The following is a 21,087-nucleotide window of genomic DNA, read 5'->3' on the forward strand; positions in this document are numbered from 1 at the left end:
CTGATATTATAAAGCTAGTTAGTGCAGAAGCAGAAATGAAATCTAAATTTCTTGAAATTAATAATGCACAACTCTGCTATGATTTTGAGGATGTGATAAAAATATATCAGAAGAGCTCTAGCAACTCTAAGCTTAGGTAGTCAGAGCAAGTTTATAAAGGTTTTTAGAGTTAGTAGGATATGGATAGGAAAAGATGATATGTTAATCCAAATATGAAGCATAAAATTTGCAATAACTGGCCAGACCAATTAGAGCAAAAGGTTGGGGTATAAAGAATACACATAAATCTGAGGTTTGGTTTTAAAAGACTTTTCATTCAAGGTAAAGTTGCCCAAATCAGTTAAAGTTTTTTTTTTTTTTTTTTTTTTTTTTTCCCTAGCAGCAGAAGATATATATATATTCGTTATTGTAGAGGGGAAGAAAATGACTGCAGTGTATCAGATAGCTAATGACTGAGGGATATTGTGCTGTCAGTCACCAGAAAACATGCATTGTATATGGATATAAGCTACCTGAACTTAATGAATCAGCTAGAGTGGGCTGAGACTTCGCCTTTCTGAACTGTGTAAAGTGAGGTCATGACTGCCCCAAGGTGTGACTGGAGGAAAGATTTTTATTGTAGATATTAGGGTAGGGTAGCCAGACTGAAAATGAGCAGCAGACTGGTGTTAGTCATAAAAGGAAGAAGTAGGGGGGAAACAGAGAGGAAGAGAGAAACAGCCAAGAGACAGGGGCAAGAGAAGAACAAAAAGAAGACTAAAGAGAGAGGAGCATAGCTGAAATACCAGAGCTATAAGAATGAGAAGCTGGAGGGTGGAGCCAGAGCAGTTTAGGCTAACGAAGGAGGTGAGAAAAGCTAGGTACTTATGATAAATACTAAGGGATCCTGGAAGCCAGCACATGCATTAGTATATACGCCAATAGGCACCACAGATAGCCATTTGTCCCTTCTGACAGTGAGCAGGAAATGGCTCCTTTGCTTGAGGAGAATGAGCACCAGAATTTGGGGGGGAGTGGAGTTTCCTTTGTACCTAACACTGGAACTTATAGTTGACTCGAGTCTGCTGGTCCATGGTTCACAGAAAGTAGCAATAATGCAGTAAATGCACTGAATGCACTGTGAGCTTTAAGTTAATTGCTGTTAAAGATATAAAAGTGAGAGAGATGTATATCTTAGCACTGAAGAATTATAGCCTAATAAAAGTACTTTCAAGCATTCCAGCTCTAAAACTCGGGTTTCAAAAATAGATTAAAAAGAAAGAAATCAGGAGAAATGGTAAAGGCTGTTGCATAGCACAGAATACCATTGCTACCCGTGTTGATTCGTCTTTATTTGGACCTTATTCAAATAGTATGTTTTAAAAAAACAACAGCTATTGGGTCTCTTTATCACAACTTTACATCCTGCAATTTCCCCACCCTTGTCCTCCATTTGTAATCACTGCTTTCTTGGCTTTTGGAGCTCTTCTTCCTGTGTGCACTCTCCAATACGTTTTCCTATGGCTCTCCCTTGGCTTTCTATCCTGATTCCTAACATCATTGGCTCCCAAATCCTGTCTTCCCTTCCAGAATATAAAACTAGTTAAGCTCAGGCAAAACAGATGTCCTAGTTTTCTTTTTTGCCATGGCAGGTTCAGTAACCAATCAGCCTTCTTATTCTATTAGCCAGCATGAGTTACTGAATGCCATCCATGCCAGGTAATACAGGATTGCGGCCAAAGCTTAGTTGAAATATTGGTCATTTGGACATAGTGAGTTTCAACTTTTGTATTTTCTTTCTCATTTCCTCATAAAGTTGCTATCATGTATAGCCTAAACACAGTAGTTAAAGAATTAATGAATTTTTCCAACAAATAGTAGTAAACTTCTTGGATAACAGGACAAAGTATGTGTTGGTAGTCACTGTGTCCACAGCAGTTGGTGAGGGTACATCTCCTGGATTGGACATTACAGCCATCTTTCCCTATACAACTTTCCATACAACCTGGAAACTTCTGTATATTGCTATTTAGAAGAATTTTTAAAAGTACCTTCAAATTTGGGGAGATGCTGTCTGAGGCCTAAATAGACAATCTTATTCATTTTATCTCTTCGATATAATAAGCAATAAACATAATTCAATTGCAGAAATTCTACTGCAGAAAAAAAAAATAAAGTTCAGAATTGGAGAATATGCTTGGTGGTTGAGTACTTTTATTCTTGAAGAGTGCCCAGGCTTGGGTCCTAGTGAAAGCATAGAAAAAGAAAGAGGTAGGCACCTTCCAGGCCTGTCAAGGTTTGCCACTAAGCAAACATGCCAAGTGTGGCATGTTCATAGGGGGAGGGTGAAAGACTGAGTCAGAGTAGGGTATGAGAGAGGCAGATAGACAGACAGACCAGACCAGACCAGAGAAAAAAAACAAGAGTCAGGAAAGACAAGAAGCAAGAGAGATAAGAGAGGAGCAAGAGGCAAGAGAGCAAGCATGCCAGTGTGCCTGGTGGGCACTTTTAAGGAGGGGTGCACATGGAATGGAAAGTAAAGGCAGCTGGCCACAGGTGATGATGTAACTGCTTCTTTGACAGAGGCAGGCTGCCAGGAGGTAACTAACACCTATCACCCACATGGAAGCTCACAGCAGGCTCCAGTTCCCAGAGATCCAAAGCTCTCTCCTGACATTCTTAGGCCCCAGGGGTATGCACACAGGCAAAACACTCATACATGTAAATAAACAAATCACTCTAAAGAATAAAGTTCAGTATTAATCGAGTTCACATCATTCTTACAACTGATTTTAACTATTCTACCTCAGCATAAGACACAACCCAGTAACACAGCTTCTTAAATTCCTCCCTGTAATTAAGTAAAATGCCCCCATTCTGGAAAAGAAGGCTTCATAGAAGCTTGCCCCACTCAAATCCTGCTGGTTTGCTTGGCTCTGTTGTAGACTGCTGTTTGGATTTCAACCTTGCAGCTGCCAATTTATAAACCTCCTCTTCACATCAAAGCACAAAGTGGAAGATTAACAAGTACTGAGATAGCAAATTGGGTTCTTGTAAAACTGGCACATTCCACAGAAATTATCAAGACAGACTTAATAGTACAGGGATTACTTGGGTAAAGCCCAGTGTCTGACAGCTTCCAATTTGTGAACCAAACACTTGTAACTTCTTAGTGCTTCCCTAATGTCCTTAAAATGGGACTTCTCTAATCAACGAGGAGAATTTGGATTTCAGTTTAATTGGTTCTTCTTTATGAACTGCCTACTTCTTATGAAATGAACTCTTTTCTGCTCAAAAAAGTTTTTAAATTTTGAATCAACAGATTGTTCTATCTCTTCACTAACAAAGACTAACAATGACGTGCTTTTAATTAAGATAGTCCTCTCACTCTCAATGGGAGACTTCTTTAGAGGCCATTGCCTTTCCCTTTCTGAGTCCTTAAGCCTTGTTGTAGTTGGTGGTTTGTTTCAAGGATTGATACCTGTAGAAATTTCCTACCTACATAGAGTGAGGACATGACCATTCCAAGGTATAATTGAGGAGATTTTTATTGTAGATAAGAGGGAGAGTACATCTGGAAGAGGCCAGGTCAGAAAGAGAAAGTATTAGACTAAACATGGCCAGCTATAGGATCCTGCCATGAGAGGAGAGGGGGATGGAGAGTGAGAGAAGAGGCCCAAGAGAGGAAGACAGAGTGCAAAGAGTACATGGCCAAAATGGCAGGGTTATATGAGAATGAAAGCTGGGGGAAGGGAACTGGAGATGTTTAGGGGTGTGGGTTGGATAAAAAGATCCAGATGCCAGCATGGACTCTGTAATAAGTATTTGAGAAGCTGAGAGATCCTGGAGGCCAGCATGCACTTGGTATGCTAATAGGTACCACAGTTAGCCATTTGTTCTGGTTCTTTTGGACCTGATACTACCCTAACCTCACAAACTTTCTGAATGACCCTCAACCCAGTTCAGATTATTATGTCTCACTCATATATTTCATTTCTTATATATATTTTTATTTTAATATATTATCACTACTTAGTTATTTTCTTAAATTTTGATAAGGTCTTACTGTGTATCTGTGGCTGGACTGACTGTTGGGTTATTAGTAGATTGTGTTCTTATAAAACTGGCACATTTTTCAGAAATTATCAACATAGACTAGGCTGTGTCTGTAGACTAAGCTAGCCTCTAAGTCACAGAGATTTACCTGCCTATCTCCAAAGTGCTGAGATTAAAGGCAGGCACCTCAACACCCGGTATTTTCTTTATTTTTAAAATGATGTCTGAAATAGCTAGTTAACTTCAAAGCTGGGCCATCTTTTCTTTTCTCTTTATAACACCATAGTGCCAAAATACCTAGTAGAACTAAAGAAAGTAGAAATAACAGCTATATGTAGTACATGTGTTATGCCATATATGAACTAATGCCCAGAAAATACTTGTAGTTATTCTTGCTCTTTGAAGAAATTAGTAAATGACCCATATTGTTTTTGTTGTTTAGATATTTATTTACTATATTTTTCTTTATCCATAAAACCTAGAACTTCCCACATCTGCCATCTTCATTCATCTTAAAATGATACAACTTGCTATTGATTTAACAAACAAAAATAATTAATTAGCAGATGATGTTCTTCTATTTTGATAGTAAATGTTTTTAAATAATAACTCACTTTCTGAGCACTTAATATTATAAGTATAGCATTTCTCTGTTCCTTTTCATTCTTCCAGACCCTCCAATCTACTTCCTCTCTACTCTCCTTCAAATTCATGGCCTCTTTTTTCATTAACTGTTATTGCATGCATGTATGTATGTACACATATATTCCTAAATATAACCTGCTCAGCCTGTACAACGTTACTTGTATGTATGTTTTCAGGCCTGACTATATGGCAATAGACAACCAATTGTACTCTTCCCTAGGGAAGACCCTCTCTTCTACTCCCAGCTTTATACAGTTGCCTGTAGTTCTTTGTTTAAGGTTGAGACCTTGTGAACTTTTTCTCCATTCACTTTTGTTATAATATAAGGCTTGACAGGGACCTTGGAAGGATCCCATGGTAGGCAAGGGACAAATACGCAATGCCATCAGGCAGGACTTATGTAGAAAGTTTATTAGGGGAAGGGAAGATTGTAAGAGAGAGGAAGGGAGACAGGAAAAAGAGAGAAAAAAACAGAGGGAGAGACAGAGAGACCTGCCTCCTCAGAAAAACAACAGGGGGGGGAGGGAAAGAGGATGGGAGTAGGCGGAGCTTGTCTCTAAAAGGGACCTTTGTACCTTTGTATAGAGACAGGATACTTCCTACCATGAGTGCAGGGGTGATCCCTCTGCCAGGTCCCCAAGGGGTGGGGCCAGGTTTGCATTTGCCTGGATGATAATGACTTTGGGATCCTTGGTGTCATCCCTCTTCAGCTCACATTTGGGCAATCACTTTTGTGAGACTTGATGGATGTAGCTTCTGATGTTACTAAGAGACAATCTCGTGGCAAAATCCCTGGTATTTTGGCTCTTACAATCTTCCTGTCCCCTCTTCCACAATGTTCCCTGAACCGTAAGTGTGGAAGTGTTGTGCAGATGTATCCTATGGGACTGGGCTCCACAATTCTGTATTTTGATTGGTTTTAGTTTTCTGTAATGGTCTCCATTAGCTGCAAAGAGAAGTTTCTTTAATGAGGGGTAAAGACTACACTGATCTGTGGGTAAAAGGACAAGTATTTATGAATTGTTAGGGATTGTAATGGTTTAGTAAATTAGTCATTGTAGATTTTCCTCTAATAACAATGAATTCACTAGCCCTGAATAATTTAGCCTCTTTTGTAATACCAGTCTTGGAATTAGAGAGCTGTTGGTTACAGTCAGGGTATGTATGTCGCTATTGCCCTCTCCGGGTTATCAAGCCATGCTGGTCATTGATGTGTTTCGTAGATGTCATAGCTAGACAGGTCTGTTGGTTTTCTGATGGTTTTTTTTTTTTTTGTTGTTGTTGTTGTTCTTCTTCTGTCTCCTCTTCTTCCTCCGTTTCTTTGTGTGGCCCTGGCTGTCCTGGAACTCACTCTGTAGTCCAGGCTTGCCTCAAACTCAGATTCGTCTGCCTCTGCCTCCTGAGTGCTAGGATTAAAGGCGTGTGCCATCACACTCGGCTGACTCAGAATGTCTTAGAATTAAGAGTAACCCCTAATGTTACCCAGTCCAGTCTTTAACTCAATGGAGAATGTTAAAGAAAACCTCTTCCAGCTATTCATGTTTTTGTTTTATTTTAGTAAGAAAAATCTTTCTTATGAGGCAGCACATTTTCCTTTTAGATATTATTATACAGTGTGGATGTATTTCCATGACACTGAGCCAAATCTCTGTTTCTTCTAAAATAAGTTGCTTCCACCTTTTATATAATGACCTTCCAGATATTCTATTGCACAATCCTATTTTATATTACTTATTTCCCTCTAAAAATGTCATTTATCATCATAAAAATATTAAATGGTATGTTCTCTTTCATTCTCGGACACTATTATTTGCTGTAATATCATTATAATTGTTTATTCCCAAAGCTATTGTAGAGAGATTGATTTAAAAACCAACATTAATCTGGCACATTTACTGAGAGCCTACCATGTGCACAGATTTGGCAGGGTAGTCACTGAGCTTGGATAAAACAAGAACTTGTAATAGGACAGTTAGTTATATACACTGACATCTTTCTCCATCCAGTTTTTACTGTAACTTGTGCGGTCTGCTGTTCTTTACTTGTTTTTATCTAACTTTGATGTTGGCATTGCCCTGCCTGCAGTTTTGCTTATTTACATTTACCTTATGAAATATTGTCTCCCAGTTATTTTCAATCTTTGGCCTCTTGAAGTATTTTCCTTATAATTAACAATAAAATAGAATTTGAGCTTCAAATTTAAAGTCCTATCTTGCATATACTTGGATTATTGTTTGCTTTAGTACAAACTTTGCATAAATGATTACCCGGATTTTTTTTTTTTTTTCTGTTCTTGCTTGGCTCCAGATACCATTTGCTCTTTTTTATCCTTTATTATTTTGGAAGCTATGCTATTTAGTACCCTTTCTGTTTTCCTTCCAGATAGTGGTCCTCGTAGTAAATATATTTTTACTCACTATTATATAAGGGGAGACACTGAATCCCTCCTACAAACATTCTCATTTCCTCCATGCTCACCTATATCAATCAGATGAGAGCTTTAGAATACTTTTACTTTTCCCATTCTCCTGACTTCTCAGTTCAGGGATATTTTACTAAATGTCATAAATTTTCTAGATTCATGTAACGAGTACGGGTTTTCCCCCCGCCGCCTGGTCTTGTCCTGCCACCAAGCCAGCCCCAAATAACACACTGAGACTCTGTATTTGATACAATGCTGTTGGCCCTGTTACTTGTTTCTTATCAGCTAGCTCTGCCTTAATTATTAACCCATTTTTGCTGATCTATGTATTTTTACATGGCCTTCTCTTACCGGGGAGGCGGTTGGCGTCCAGCTCTCTCCTGACTCTCCATCTTGACTCCTCCTTACTACTTCCTATTTCCTCCTTGTCTCCTAGTCCCTCCTTTCTTCCTTTCCTATTGGCCAACAGTGCTTTATTATTAACCAGTATGAGAAACATATACAGAATGACATCTCCCATCATCTCCTCTTTTCTGTCTAAATAAAAAGCGTTTTAACCTTAACATTGTAAAATATATCACATAACAGTTATCCAATAAGAATCACAGTTAACAATATTTAGTCCATTAACATTTAGTAAGATTTAAGAAAATATTCCATCATCTATTTTATCTTGTGAGTCTAAGTCCTATATGTACCTTATCATTGAATCCTAACTAAGGAAAACTATAACCATAACTATCTGTCTTCAACTCCTTCAAAGACCACAGAAGGATAGTAGAAATGACAGAGACATCTTGCCTTGTCAGTCACCTGAAGTTCTTCTGTAATCTTCCATCTTCAGCACATAGGCCATAGTGTGTCTGGCAGACTCTTCTGCAAAGCAGGAAACTTTAAACTGTCTTCTTGTATTGGCAGTTTGTCAGTCACTTTTCTCTGTGTCCTGCAGCTTTCTCGTAGACTCTTCCATGAAGCAGGAACTCTGTAGCAATGTCCATCGTGAATCAGGAGTCACTTTCCTGTGGGTCCTGCATGTCCAGTTTATACATCATAAAGTCAAACAGTCCAGACAAGAGCAGTATCTTGTCCAAATGGCTAGTCTTGCCATATTGGAAGCAAACTCCATAACGAGTTTCTTCAATGTCCATCTTCCTTTCTGGTGCAGGTGGTATTGACAAGAGCAATTATGTCTCATTGTCACGAAAACCCTAAACCATTTTAAATGCCATATTCTGTAGGTCTTTGAAAGGTTTGAAGAATGCCTATCTATCTCAAATACATCTCTGTGTATCTTGAAAATCTAACTCACCTAGCTATAAGTTTTGACTATTATAGGTAACTATGTAAAATCTGTACTAAATTATACATTACATTTTTAAATGAGCTATATAAACACAATACATAAACAAGAAGAGAAATATACATATCACAACATTGGCCTTAAATTTTATCAATAAATGAAAATCCATTCCAAAATGAAATATTCATATCTATACCATAAAAATGGGTTAATAATTAAGGCAGAGCTAGCTGATAAGAAACAAGTAACAGGGCCAACAGATTCACTGAATTTTCTTCAGTAAATTACTATAATTTAAGTGTATATTTAACAGAAAAATAACTCTCAAGTTTATTCACTCATTTTCCATTTCATTTTAGCTATGTATTTTTAGATATATATGAATAGATGGATATGTATGCACTACTCAACTCTATTCTAGCTTCTTCTACCAGAGTCCTCTATTTTACTCCATTTTTCATTTACTATCACTTCTCCAGAATATTACTTATGTTATCTGAATATTTGTGTTTTTACCTTTTTTCTTTCTTTCTTTCTTTCTTTTTTTTTTTTTTTTTTTTTTTTTTTTTCATCCCAATGGCTTGATGTAGGCTCCAGCATTGCATACACTTGTCTCAGAGATATATTAGTTATTTATTGTTTTCTATTTTAGAGTATTATAGAAAACAGGTGTAAGTCAAAAGTATGTTTCATTTGTTAGTAATTAATTCTTTCTGTATAAATACTTTAAATTGTCCTTAAAATTGCCAAATTTTTACTAGAATGTGCTTACATGTATGTTTTTTCATTAGCTGTAAATGGAATTTGTAGGCCTTTTAAATTTCTGTGCCCATTATTTTCTAAATAGATAAATTATTCCTTCTCTCAGTTTGTTCCTTCCCCAATAAGATTCCTTTTGTCTTTGTGTCAGCATCTTGTTCTGTTCTCTAAGTTTCTTGTTATTTCTTCCGTGGCTTCTCCCTCCTTATTCAGTTTTACAATGCCTAAATCTATTTCTACCACTTAATCTTCTAGGCCACAAACTGAGTCTTTAACAAAAGTATTCGTATATCCCTCTGTATATTTTACATTTTTAACAGCGTATGTTTTGTATGTTTGGTTGTACAATTGTTCTTGTGGGAAGATCTCAATATGTTACCAATGCAGGCTTGAAATTCATTATGTAGCTCAAGGTCCTGGTTATTTCATTGGGTTTTGTCACTTTGGCTTGCGAGTTTTGTATTTTTTCTTACAGTTCTGGGCTTTGGACATAATTGGGAAGTGTTCTACTACTGAACTACACTTCCCAGCTATGTTCACTGCTTTAGAACACCTTTTTATTGTTGTAATTAAGTATCAATTTATATATTTTGTATATTGTCACTGTTACTGTTATCACTGTCTAGTCTTCCAGCATTTTTATTTCCCTGGGAACTGTTCTCATTGTTGCATTTATCCATCTGCTACCCATTTTGTGTCTTTATTATATTAGGCATTTCTATTTTTGGTATTTTCTTTTGCCCTTCTAAGGGTCCTTTTCACACTCAGGACTCAAGGAATTTCTAGAGCAATTTAGAACTGTTAGACATGGTGTGATAGTAGGAAAGAGGATCACAAGTGATATTGACGAAGAAACCTGAAAACTTGAATTAACAGAGCACCAGTAGCCAGCTGTACCAGTCTTCTATATTGAAAGACTTTTTGTTTCCTGGACTATTTAGTTGTGAAGGGTGGTTGTCCCCAGCCTTTTGAGATAGGAAAGTCTTAATATTTTAAGTAGATACCTGGATAAATTTAAGAGTGGTACATTTTACAGCTGAACTGGGTCCTAGCTAGCCCCAAGTGCTTAGAACCAGTGTGAATGAATATGAATGGTGGAAAGGACTGAGGTCATTGCCCTCATTTTACAGATAGAATGAGGAACACCCACTGTTTTTGTTTAGGTTCATTTCAGTAATGAGTTTTTATCTAAAACTGAACTTCAGGGTACTAGGCCTTCAGTTAATAGCTCTAATTTCTGTTATCTGGTACATTCAATGCTATGAATGTAAAGTAACTCTTTTTATAATGTTTTCATGTAGCATTAGTACCCTAAAAGAACAATAGATAGGTACTCAATAATTTAAGAAAAAATGGGTAAGAAGTGAGCAAATTGAGTATTTAGGATTATCCCAAAAGGGTAAGTAATTATCATACAAATTTAATTGAAAACACATGTGTTCATGAAGGAAGATAGCCGTTTTTAAAATACATGTCTGGGACCAGGCAGTGGTGGTGCACACCTTCAATCCCAGCACCTTGGGAGGCAGAGACAGGTAGATCTCTGATATCAAGGTAAGTTCCAGGACAACCAGGGCTACACAGGGAAACTCTGTCTGGAAAAAAACAACAGAAAAAAAAAATGTGTCTGTTTAAGCTAAGGGAAATTAGAAAATTAATCTTCTTAATAAAGAATCCCTATAGTGACAATGGTGAGAAAATAATTCATGTTTTAAGTATAATTTTTTTTCTTTCATGGGGTGAAAGATGAAATAGGACCTCACTCTAGCTCAGAGTATCCTAGAACTTGACACAAACTTCCTGCTTCAACAGCCAAATGCTGGGATTACAGGCATAAGCCATCACACTTGACCCTTCAATATTTTGAATATTCAAATAAAATTTATATATTTAGATAAAGTCAGTTTTTATCTGAAGGTATAACTATGAAGAATGTGTCTTTCACAATATGAATATTATGGTCATTTAAAAAATAGCTTAAAAATGGTTACCTTGAATATCTCACTATGCCTGTCAACTTCAGTGCCCTCCTATTCTGCCTACCTTATAGCCTTTTGAAATCAACTCTTCATTATACTGCATTGTTTGAATGAACAGCTCTGTGAAAGAAAGCGCCAATAGCCACTACTTCAGCATTTTACAAAGGTCCTTTTTCTACATTAATACTTAACACTCTTAATTTTAAAGACCCATTTGATGCTCACTTAACATAGCTCATTATTGTACTCACAATAATGTAAACTTGAGATTTATAAAGTATTTAGGTTTCAGTTAATGCTGTATATTTCCTTTTTATGTTAACATATTCTTCTTTATTTTCCCAGCCCAGATGACTTACTCAATGCCTTGAATGAGGGTATCAGCCGTGCTGATGTCATCATCACCTCAGGAGGTGTATCGATGGGGGAAAAGGTACGGCTCGTGAGATTTAGTCACATTAATGTTTTTACTATGGTCCACTAATTTGCTTTGATGTTTTGATTTTATTTCTACTTCTGTCATAGAACACTCTGACCCAAAGCAAAATGGAAAAAGAAATAGTTTAATAGCTTACACTTCCAGCCATCATTCAGGGAAATGGGGGCAGGAACTCAAGCAGAAATTTAAAGCAGAAGCACTTGTGGGTGGGCTCTTCTACATCAACTAATAATTAAAACAGTCCCTCACAGAAATCCCCAAAGATCAACCTGAGAAAGACAATTGAGTCTCATTTTCCAGGTGATCCAAGGCTGTGTCAAGATGACAGTTAATGCTAACTACATCAAGTAAGCATCTGGTATTCATAATCAGAACCCACAAAGCTGAAAGCATGAAGGCTTGAGAAAGTGCTGATCTCTCTCAAAGAAAGCTAAGTCAGGGTGCTTACATCAGGAGCAGCTTGGAAAAGGTCCCAAATTGTAGACTCTTTTTTTCTTTCCTTGGAGACATTTGTTTTTCATTTACTTTTACAACATTAGGACTTCCTTTATATGTTACATTTATGCCCAAGATAAAGATCCATCTTTCTCCAATTTGAATATGACCTCCCAGATGAAACCATCTCACCCACCATAGTTTCTTTCATTTTTAATAATTTATTTGTTTTATATCCCAACCAAAGTATCTCCTTCCATTCCCTTCCCCCACCTCCCTTTATTCACTTTTATCCTTTATCCCACCACCCCCAATTCACCCTTACTCTGTATTTGCTCAGAATGGGGCAGACCTTCCATAGGTATCAGCAAAGTATGGCATATCAAGCTTCCATAAGATCAAGCACTTCCCCCTGTATTAAGGCTGGGCATGTCAATCCATCTTGAGGAATAGGTTCCCAAGAGCCAGCCAAAGCATTTGAGACTATCCCCTGTTCCCATTGCCAGGACTCCCACACATAGACTAAGCTACACAACTGTCACATATATGCAGAGGGCCATGCAGGCCCCCTGATTGTTGGTTCAGACTCTGAGTTCCCATGAGCCAGGCTAGGAGTTTCTGTGGGGTTTCCTGCAATGCCCCTGACCCCTCTGGCTTATTACTATAGCTCTGTAGTAGATCTTGAGATCAGGGATAGTGATACCTCCAGTAGTTCTTTTGTTGTGCAGGAGTGGTTTAGCTCTCCTGGATTTTTTTGTTTTTCTATATGAAGTTGAGTATTGATCTTTCAAGCTCTGTAAAGAATTGTGTTGGAATTTTGATGGGGATTGTATTGAATCTGTAGATTGCTTTTAGTAAGATGGCCATTTTTACTATGTTAATGCTACCTTCCATGAGCATGGAAGATTTTTCCATCTTCTGATGTCGTCTCCTTTTGTTGTCTTATTGCCCTAGATAGAACTTTGAGTACTATAATGAATAGATACAGAGAGAGTGGATAGCCTTGTCATGCTTTAGTGGAGTTGCTTTGAGTTTCTCTCCAATTAATTTGACGTTGCTTGCCAGCTTCTTGCCATATATTGCTTTTATTATATTTATGTGTGTTCCTTGTATCCCTGATCTCTCCAAGACTTTTATTATGAAGGTCACCCACACACACACACAAACATCTAGTGATGTTTGTGTGTGTGTGTGTGTGTGTGTGTGTGTGTGTGTGTGTGTGTGTGTGTGTGTTCCTTTCAGTTTGTTTATAATGGGAGATTACATTGACAAATTCTCATATGTTGAACCATCTCTGCATCTCTGGGACAAAGCTCACTTGGTCATGGCGGATGATCTTTTTGATGTGTTCGTGTATTTGATTTGCCAGTATTTTATTGAGTATTTTTGCATCCATGTTCATGAGGGAAATTGGTCTATAATTCTTTCTTTGTTGAGTCTTTGTGAGGTTTCATTATCACAGTTGTGGCTTCATAAAAAGTATTTGACAATGTTCTGTTTCTATTTTGTAGAATAATTTGAAGAATACTGGTATTTGTTCTTTGGAAGTGTGGTAAAATTCTGTGGTAAAACCATCTGACCCTGAGATTTTCTTGGCTGGGAGACTTTTAATGACTGCCTCTATTTCCTTATGAGTTATAAGTCTGTTTAAATTGTTTATCTGATCTTGATTTAATTTTTGTTTGTGGTATCTGTCAACAAATTTTTCCATTTCTTTTAGATTTTCCAATTTTGTGGAGTATAGGTCTTTGAAGTTTGACCTCACGACTGTCTGCATTTCCTCAGTGTTTGTTGTTATCTGATTTTGTCAATTTGGATATTCTCTCTCTGCCTTTTAGTGAGTTTGGATAAGGATTTGTCTATTTGTTGATTTTTCTCAAAGAATCAACTCTTTGTTTCATTGATTCTTTGTATTGTGCTTTTTTTTTCTATTTTATTTATTTCAGCCCTCAGTTTGATTATTTCTTGTTGTCCGCTCCTTTTGGGTGAGTTTGCTTCTTTTTGTTCTAGGCTTTCGGGTGTGCTGTCACTGGTGTGAAATTTCTCCAATGTAGGCACTTGATGCTATGAACTTTCCTCTTGGTACCACTTTCATTGTGTCCCATAAGTTTGGGCTGTGCATTCATTTTCACTGAATTATAGGAAGTCTTTGATTTCTTTTTTATTATTTAATGTAAATTTAAAATAGTTTACCTATCAATTCCAGTTCCCTCTCCCTCCCATCTTCCCATACCCCCCACCAACACCCCCCATCCCTTCCCTCATCCACTCCCTAGGGAGGGTGAGGCCTTCCAGGAGTAATCATCAAAATCTGTCAAGTCATTTGGGGTTGGGCCTAGGCCCTCCCCCATGTCTCTCGCTGACCAGGAAGCAGAGAGAGGTATCTATACCACTGGACTGACTCTTCTTCCCTTTATTCTTTCTAGTAATACTCCATTTCAAATCACAATTTCTCTCACTTAGTGAATCCTTTGTGAAAACAACCTCACAAATACTGCCTGAGATGTTTAAGTTTCTAGGAATTTATCAGTCCAATTAAACTGATGTAAGTCTTGACCATCACAGTTGCTGATATAATTGTGTTAGTACCAATTTACCTATAGGAATCTAACCTAGGGCCAGCTGGGCATCTCTTATCAGACATGGCAGCTCCTCCCATGAAACTCTTAAAAGAACAGTACATCAAACAAGCCCAACTCTTTCCACTATCTTGTCTTATTCAATTTGAGAACCAATCTGTGGTCTTCTAAAGGTTCCCTAGGAACTTTCAAGGTAATTTAAAATATAAAACTATTATAAAATTTTATTTCTCTTAAATTTAAGACTGAATTTTTCAAATCAACAACAAAAAGTACCTGAAAATGAGCATGGGGGCTGGAGAGAATTCTATCTGTGTATCAGAAAAACTGGCTACTCCTCCAAAGGACCCATGGTGATGCACAAAAGTGTTAACTATATTTCCAGAGACTCTCATACCCTCTTCTGGCCTCCACAGGCACCAGGCACACAAATATAATGCAAGCAAGACATTCATACACATAAAATATAAATAAATTATGTATACAGTCTTCTGCTTGCATGCCAGAAGAGGGCACCAGATCTCATTATAGATGGTTGTGAGCCACCGTGTGGTTTCCGGGAATTGAACTCAGGACCTCTGGAAGAACAGTCAGTGCTTTTAACCACTGAGCCATATCTCTAGCCCCAAATAAATAAATCTTTTAAATATGCTTATAAGTAACATGTTTAGGATGCTTCACTCACTCATAAGTAAGGGATCTTTGTTTTTTGTTGTGTTCCTTTAATCAGAAACAAAATAAGTATAAATCCAGACTCAAAAATTACATGAAAATCATTTTCATATTGTAGGAAAATATTAGTTAATATCAAAGATGCAGTTGGTGGAGAGAGGCTCAATCAATAAGGTGCTTCTAACACAGGCATGAGGACCTAAATTCAGAGCTCCAACACACAAATAAAAGTCCAACAGCACATACTGTAATAACAGAGCTGTGGAGCAGAGACTGGAGGATAGGGTCCCACATCAGTGAGCTCCAAGGTCAGTGGTAAACCCTACTCAAAAACTAACATGGAAGCCGGGCAGTGGTGGCACACACTTTTAATCCCAGCACTCAGGAAACAGAGGCAGGTGGATCTTTGTGAGTTTGAGGCCAGCCTGGTTACAGAGCTACAACATCTGTGAGTTCATGAGTACACCCTTCATGTCATGTGCAGAGGGTACTGTATCACTTCTGTCCTTCCTGACCTCTGACTCTGAAACAACCTTTCCACCCCCACTTCTGCAGTAGTCCCTGAGTCTTAGGAAGTGGGTGTGCCACAAATGGTCCATCTGTTGCTGCCCACACCGTTGACAGTCCTCTGCACTTGGACCAGTTTGAGTGTCTATATTAACCACTGTTCACTGCACAAAGAAACTCCTCTAATGAGGCCTGATAGTTGCAACAATCTAAAGGTAATATGAAATTAAAGAATACTTTCATACTATATTCATTTAACAGAAATACCGTGCCTGCATGGCCGAGTACTGAGACTCTGCGGAGGGTGTCGGGATTAACAACACAGGACTCTTGCTTGATGTTAAGAAAGCTCTTTTTCCTTTTATTTTACTCGGTGGGGGGGTGGCTGGCTTTTATACCCTGGCACCAGATGGAAGAGAGGAAGCAGAGGGGGGTCAGTTAGTCATCTCAGGTTCCAAGGACCAGTTAGGGCGCTTTCAGGGTTGCAGAAACCAAAGGAGCATTTTGCTTTAGAAAACATGTTTTGTTTTCCTGCGGTTACAGCTGCCTGCCCTGAGGGCAGCAGGGGGAAGTGAATTCTTAGCCAAGGTCTTAACTCCTACACAGAAAGATAATAGTAGGTTCACTTTGGGGCCTGGAAAGCTCCGCAACCATAGATTGTTGGCTAGAATATGTTTCCTCCAGTGAGACATGGCTTAAATCTAATTAGAAAGCAATTGGTGACCCCATAACATTTGTACCAGTGTTGTAACCATCTTACCACACCAAACATAACTTCTTAAAACTTCTTTATTAATGGTCTTTCTATCTCATAAAATTTTATCTCAAAGACAAAATCCCATCAAGTAAAAACATCACTATGGTTATTCTGGTTCTCTCTCTCTCTCTCTCTCTCTCTCTCTCTCTCTCTCTCTCTCTCTCTCTCTACCCCCTCTGTGTGTGTGTGTGTGTGTGTGTGTGTGTGTGTGTGTGTGTGTGTGTAAGACAGTATTACTATCCAGCCGAGGCTGGCCTTGAACTTGTGATTCTCCTTCCTCCTCCTCTCAAGTGCTTAGATTACAGGTATTATGGTACCACTCTGGCTCTACAATGTACCTTCTAACAAGGCAGGGAAAGTTTCTCTGTTATTTGGGTTATATCCCCTTGAGCCTCAACTAATATTCTACATACACAGAGCACCAAAAAATAATTAGCAAATGAGTAAATGAATGAGGAATGATTAGTTGAATTAAGCATATCAACTTCATTAAAATAGCAAAGATGTTCTTTTCAATTATAAATCAATTTTATTTTTATTAATGTGTTAAGTCTGATACTAAAGTGCTTGAAAATAAAGTGACTGTTTTTAATATTTGCAGGACTATCTCAAGCAGGTGCTGGACATTGATCTTCATGCTCAGATCCATTTTGGCAGGGTTTTTATGAAGCCAGGGTATGAAAATAATTTTATCTAATATATTAGGTTATTTGTATTGCTTTAACTAGTCAAGTTTTAAATGCTTTGCTTTTATACTTTTGTTATGTGTTACTCATTTTAATAAAGAAAATATTTTAGTACTAGAGTCCTTATTATATGTGCAGTTCCAGTTTGAAATAAGATTTCATCTTATGAATCTGAATTTGGTATAAACAAAGCAAAGCAACTTTCTAACTTTGTTTCTGTTTAATTACCATGTCTAGTACCTTTCTCTCTCTCACTACACCTTCATTCTTTGTAAAAATAGTTTACATGGGAGTAGAACAATGAACCCAAACACATGTCTATTACCGAAGTCAGTAACTACCAGCATGCATTTATGTCTATCAGCTTTGTCAGTTTCCCAACCTCTTTCGTGGGTGGTGGAGCCAGATTGTTTTAAAGTTAATTCTAGACATCATGTTATTCTCTTAAATCAGAACAAGAACACTGACCTATGTAAATTCAATAATATTGTCTTATCTAACAAAAGTAATTTTTTCATATTACTTAATATCCTAGTCAATATAAGTGTCTCCCAAATGTCAAGATAGAGAATGCTTTTTAATAATTGTTCTAATTTAGGATTCAAGTAAAGTTCACTCATTTTGCACTTAGTGATTAAATCTCTAAACTTTTGTTATTAAATTTGGGGTCTGGGGGAGGGGGTGATGATCTTGGTGGGTTTTGATTTTGGTTTTGCTTTCTGCTATTGACTTGTTGGAGAAACTAGATTACTTTTCCTTGTCTAGTAGATAGAACAATTCTTCCTTGGGTTTCTATCTACTATCTGTAAAGACCCAGGTCCAGAGTCAATTGCTTCACATAAATACTTCATAATGGTGTTTAACTTTGACTCCCATTCTTTCCAAGATGAAAGTAAAATAACCATACAGGAAGATTTTCATATTTCCTAAATCCAAATAACCCTCAAGAAAGAACTAGTGGAGAAGTCCTAGACTGTAAATCCTCTAAGAATGCCCAATAGTAATGTTAATAAAACACATTTGGTGCTCTGAGTACCTGTTCATACTTCACTGTATAGAAGAGTATTATGGCACATGTCCAAAATGTCACAGAAAACAGTAATGATGCTTTAGCTTAGATGTATACTCTGATAGGGACTCACATGAACCATCAGAAAGAGTGGCAAGGAAACTTAATATTGTTGTAAGCTGTGGGAAATAAAGCATGTTTTTGAACCCAATTCCCCAAATAACAAGTATCAGCCTGCTTTCCTGACATCCCCAAGGTTTTTTTCAGTAGTGGTTCCACTTCTAAGACAAAGATTAGACTTCCTTCAAAATTTAACCTCATTTAGTACAAAGCTAAGATTAAGCCCTAAAGGGGCTAGAAGAATGGTTCAGCCATTAAGGGCACTCGCTGTTCTTACAGAGGACCTTGGGTTCCCAACACCGACATGGCAGCTCACAGCCATCTGTAAATCTGGCTCTAGGAGAACCTAACACTTTCTTCTGGCCTCGGCAGACACCTGGCATGCACATGGTGCACAGACCTATATTTGCGAGCTATCTGTGGTGTTAAACACAGCTCACGTGGTGATTTTTATACTCTCTAGTTCAATGTTCACAACTCTCAACTATAGAAGTGCTTCAGTTCCTTGTGTTTCTTGTCCCCTAAAGTCCTTTTACTTTGGAACCTCAGTCAATATATAAATCCTGTTAATTCTGATTTCAGAATAAACTATGTGTTGAATTCCAAGAAAATGGCTTTCCAGAGCCAACATACTTCTCGCAACAAGATTCTTGTGATAGTAATGCCTAAGAGTAAAATGTTGTGTTGAAAATACGATCTTTTTCAAGTGTGTACCTTTGGAGAAATTACCTCTTAGGGTGTAAAAGAAAATTTAAAGGGCACTTATACTTGATATTGGCTTTAAATACAGTTATCCATGAGCTACTTTGCTACAACATTGTGGCTTGGAAATTTAAGTGGTCTTCCTTTAACTGGCCAAAATCTTATCTAAATGTTAAAAAAAAAAAAAATGTAGGTAATTTGTTCTACTTGCTGATGGAACAAAAAGAAACACAAAATCAAGTAAGTTACCTTTGCCCTTTCACATACAGCACAATCCAAATATAGTTATGTCTTTGGTTTTAAAGAAAAAGATACTTGGGCAACTGAGGAGCTGGCTCAGTGAGTAAAGTGCTTGCGAAAGGGCATAGTGACCTGAGCTGAGATCCCCAGCAGCACATCAAACACTGGCAGGAAGCAGAGATGGGGATGGTTAGTGAGAGGCTGCCTCAAAAACTAGGTGGAGAGCATAGAAGAAGACACTGCCAATCTGTGGCCTCCACGCGTGCGCATTCACGCATGCGCACGCGCGCGCGCACACACACACACACACACACACACACACACACACACAGGGATGTCGGGGGGGGGGGTCTTAAAAATACAAAGGAAAAAATACTTTGCCAAACATTACCCAGACCTGCCATGGGTCATCTGTAGCAAGTATAGTTGTTCTCCAGAATGCTTCTGAAATCTTACTGTCATAATGTAATAATCATTGCTGAGTTACCTACCTAATCTTGTTCTAGTACATAGCAAAGAATCAGGAAATAAGAAAAAAAAGAGGTCCCAAAGTCTAAGTACTAACTCTGTTATAGATTATCCCATGCTGGCTTTTTCCAACATGAACCTTTAAGTTAAAATGACCTTGGTTCAAAATCTATTTTTACAGAATCTTAGTAGCTAAGTAAGATTGAGCCAAATTTTTAATATCTCTTAGTTTCAGTTTCCTCATCCATCAGATAACTATGACGAATGTCATCTTTTTGCTATTGCCATGATACTTAAATAATGAGTGTGATGCATAAATGTTACCATTAAAATGATAATAAATAATACTCTCATATTTGATGACAGAACTCTACAAGTATGGAAGAGCAACAGTGAGAAGCATGAGAACATAGCAACTTGAAATTATACTTTATAAAACAACCCAAATCTGGCATCACTATATTATAACAGATTAATATAGCTATACATCATCCGAATGATACTATTACTATATCATAGTAAACAGTAATGAGTAAATGAGCTGGGATTTTGTTGTTGTTTTTGCTTTTTGTTTTTGTTTGGTTGGTTGGTTAGTTGGGGATTTTGTTTGTTGTTTGTTTTGGTGTTTATTTGGTTGGTTGGTTTCTTGGTTTTGGTCTTTGGAGACCATGTTTGGAGACCGTAGTTTTGGAACCTGTCCTGGAACGTACTCTATAGACCAGGCTGGCCTCAAACTCAGAGACCCACCTGCCTCTGCCTCCTGAGTGCCAGGCTTAAAGGGGTGTGCCACCAGTGTCTGGCTGAATGATCTGTTTTTAAAGATCAAGCCAAGAAATTAGTGAGATAGATCAGCAGGTAAAGGCACTTCCTGCCAAGCTTGACAACCTGAATTTGACCCTCACAACCCATGTAAGGAGAGAATGCACTCATAAGTGGTCCTCTGACCTCTATACATGAGCTGTGACACACACATACACTCTCACAGTGTTAAAACATTTAAAGATCAACCTGTAAAATTGACAGCAAAAAATAAAACCATAATTATTTACTCTTGGGAAGTTTTAGTGTTCTCTGAGAAGTATGCATCACTTAGGTTTGATTAATATTTAAATTTCATAGCTAAAATTTTATGTGACAATGTGGGGAGGTCACTGTTTTCAACTACCTACTTCATACCATGCACCCCTCTTGAATTTTCAATGAAAGTTGATGTCAGAATTTTGAGAAAGGTTGCTTTAGCTTTGTTCTATCCATGGATTATTATTTATTTATAGTTCAAAAGCATATTTGATAAGTGGGAGGTTTTTTAATGTCTATTTTTAATGTCATTTTT

At 37.6% G+C, this 21,087-nt stretch overlaps 1 protein-coding gene across 12 annotated transcripts in view; it reads left to right on the plus strand.

Annotated features, from left to right (window-relative positions):
• Positions 1 to 21,087, plus strand: part of Gphn (gephyrin) — a 360,226-nt gene that overhangs the window by 330,272 nt on the left and 8,867 nt on the right. For all 12 annotated transcript variants that reach the window (XM_051196174.1, XM_051196176.1, XM_051196182.1 and 9 more), the window contains 2 exons: positions 11,486 to 11,573; positions 17,131 to 17,204. In XM_051196174.1, coding sequence (XP_051052131.1) covers positions 11,486 to 11,573; positions 17,131 to 17,204 — 162 coding nt within the window. The remainder of the gene's footprint in view (positions 1 to 11,485; positions 11,574 to 17,130; positions 17,205 to 21,087) is intronic.

Source organism: Phodopus roborovskii, unplaced genomic scaffold (assembly GCF_943737965.1).
Source record: "Phodopus roborovskii unplaced genomic scaffold, PHOROB, whole genome shotgun sequence".
Taxonomy (NCBI): Eukaryota; Metazoa; Chordata; class Mammalia; order Rodentia; family Cricetidae; genus Phodopus; species Phodopus roborovskii.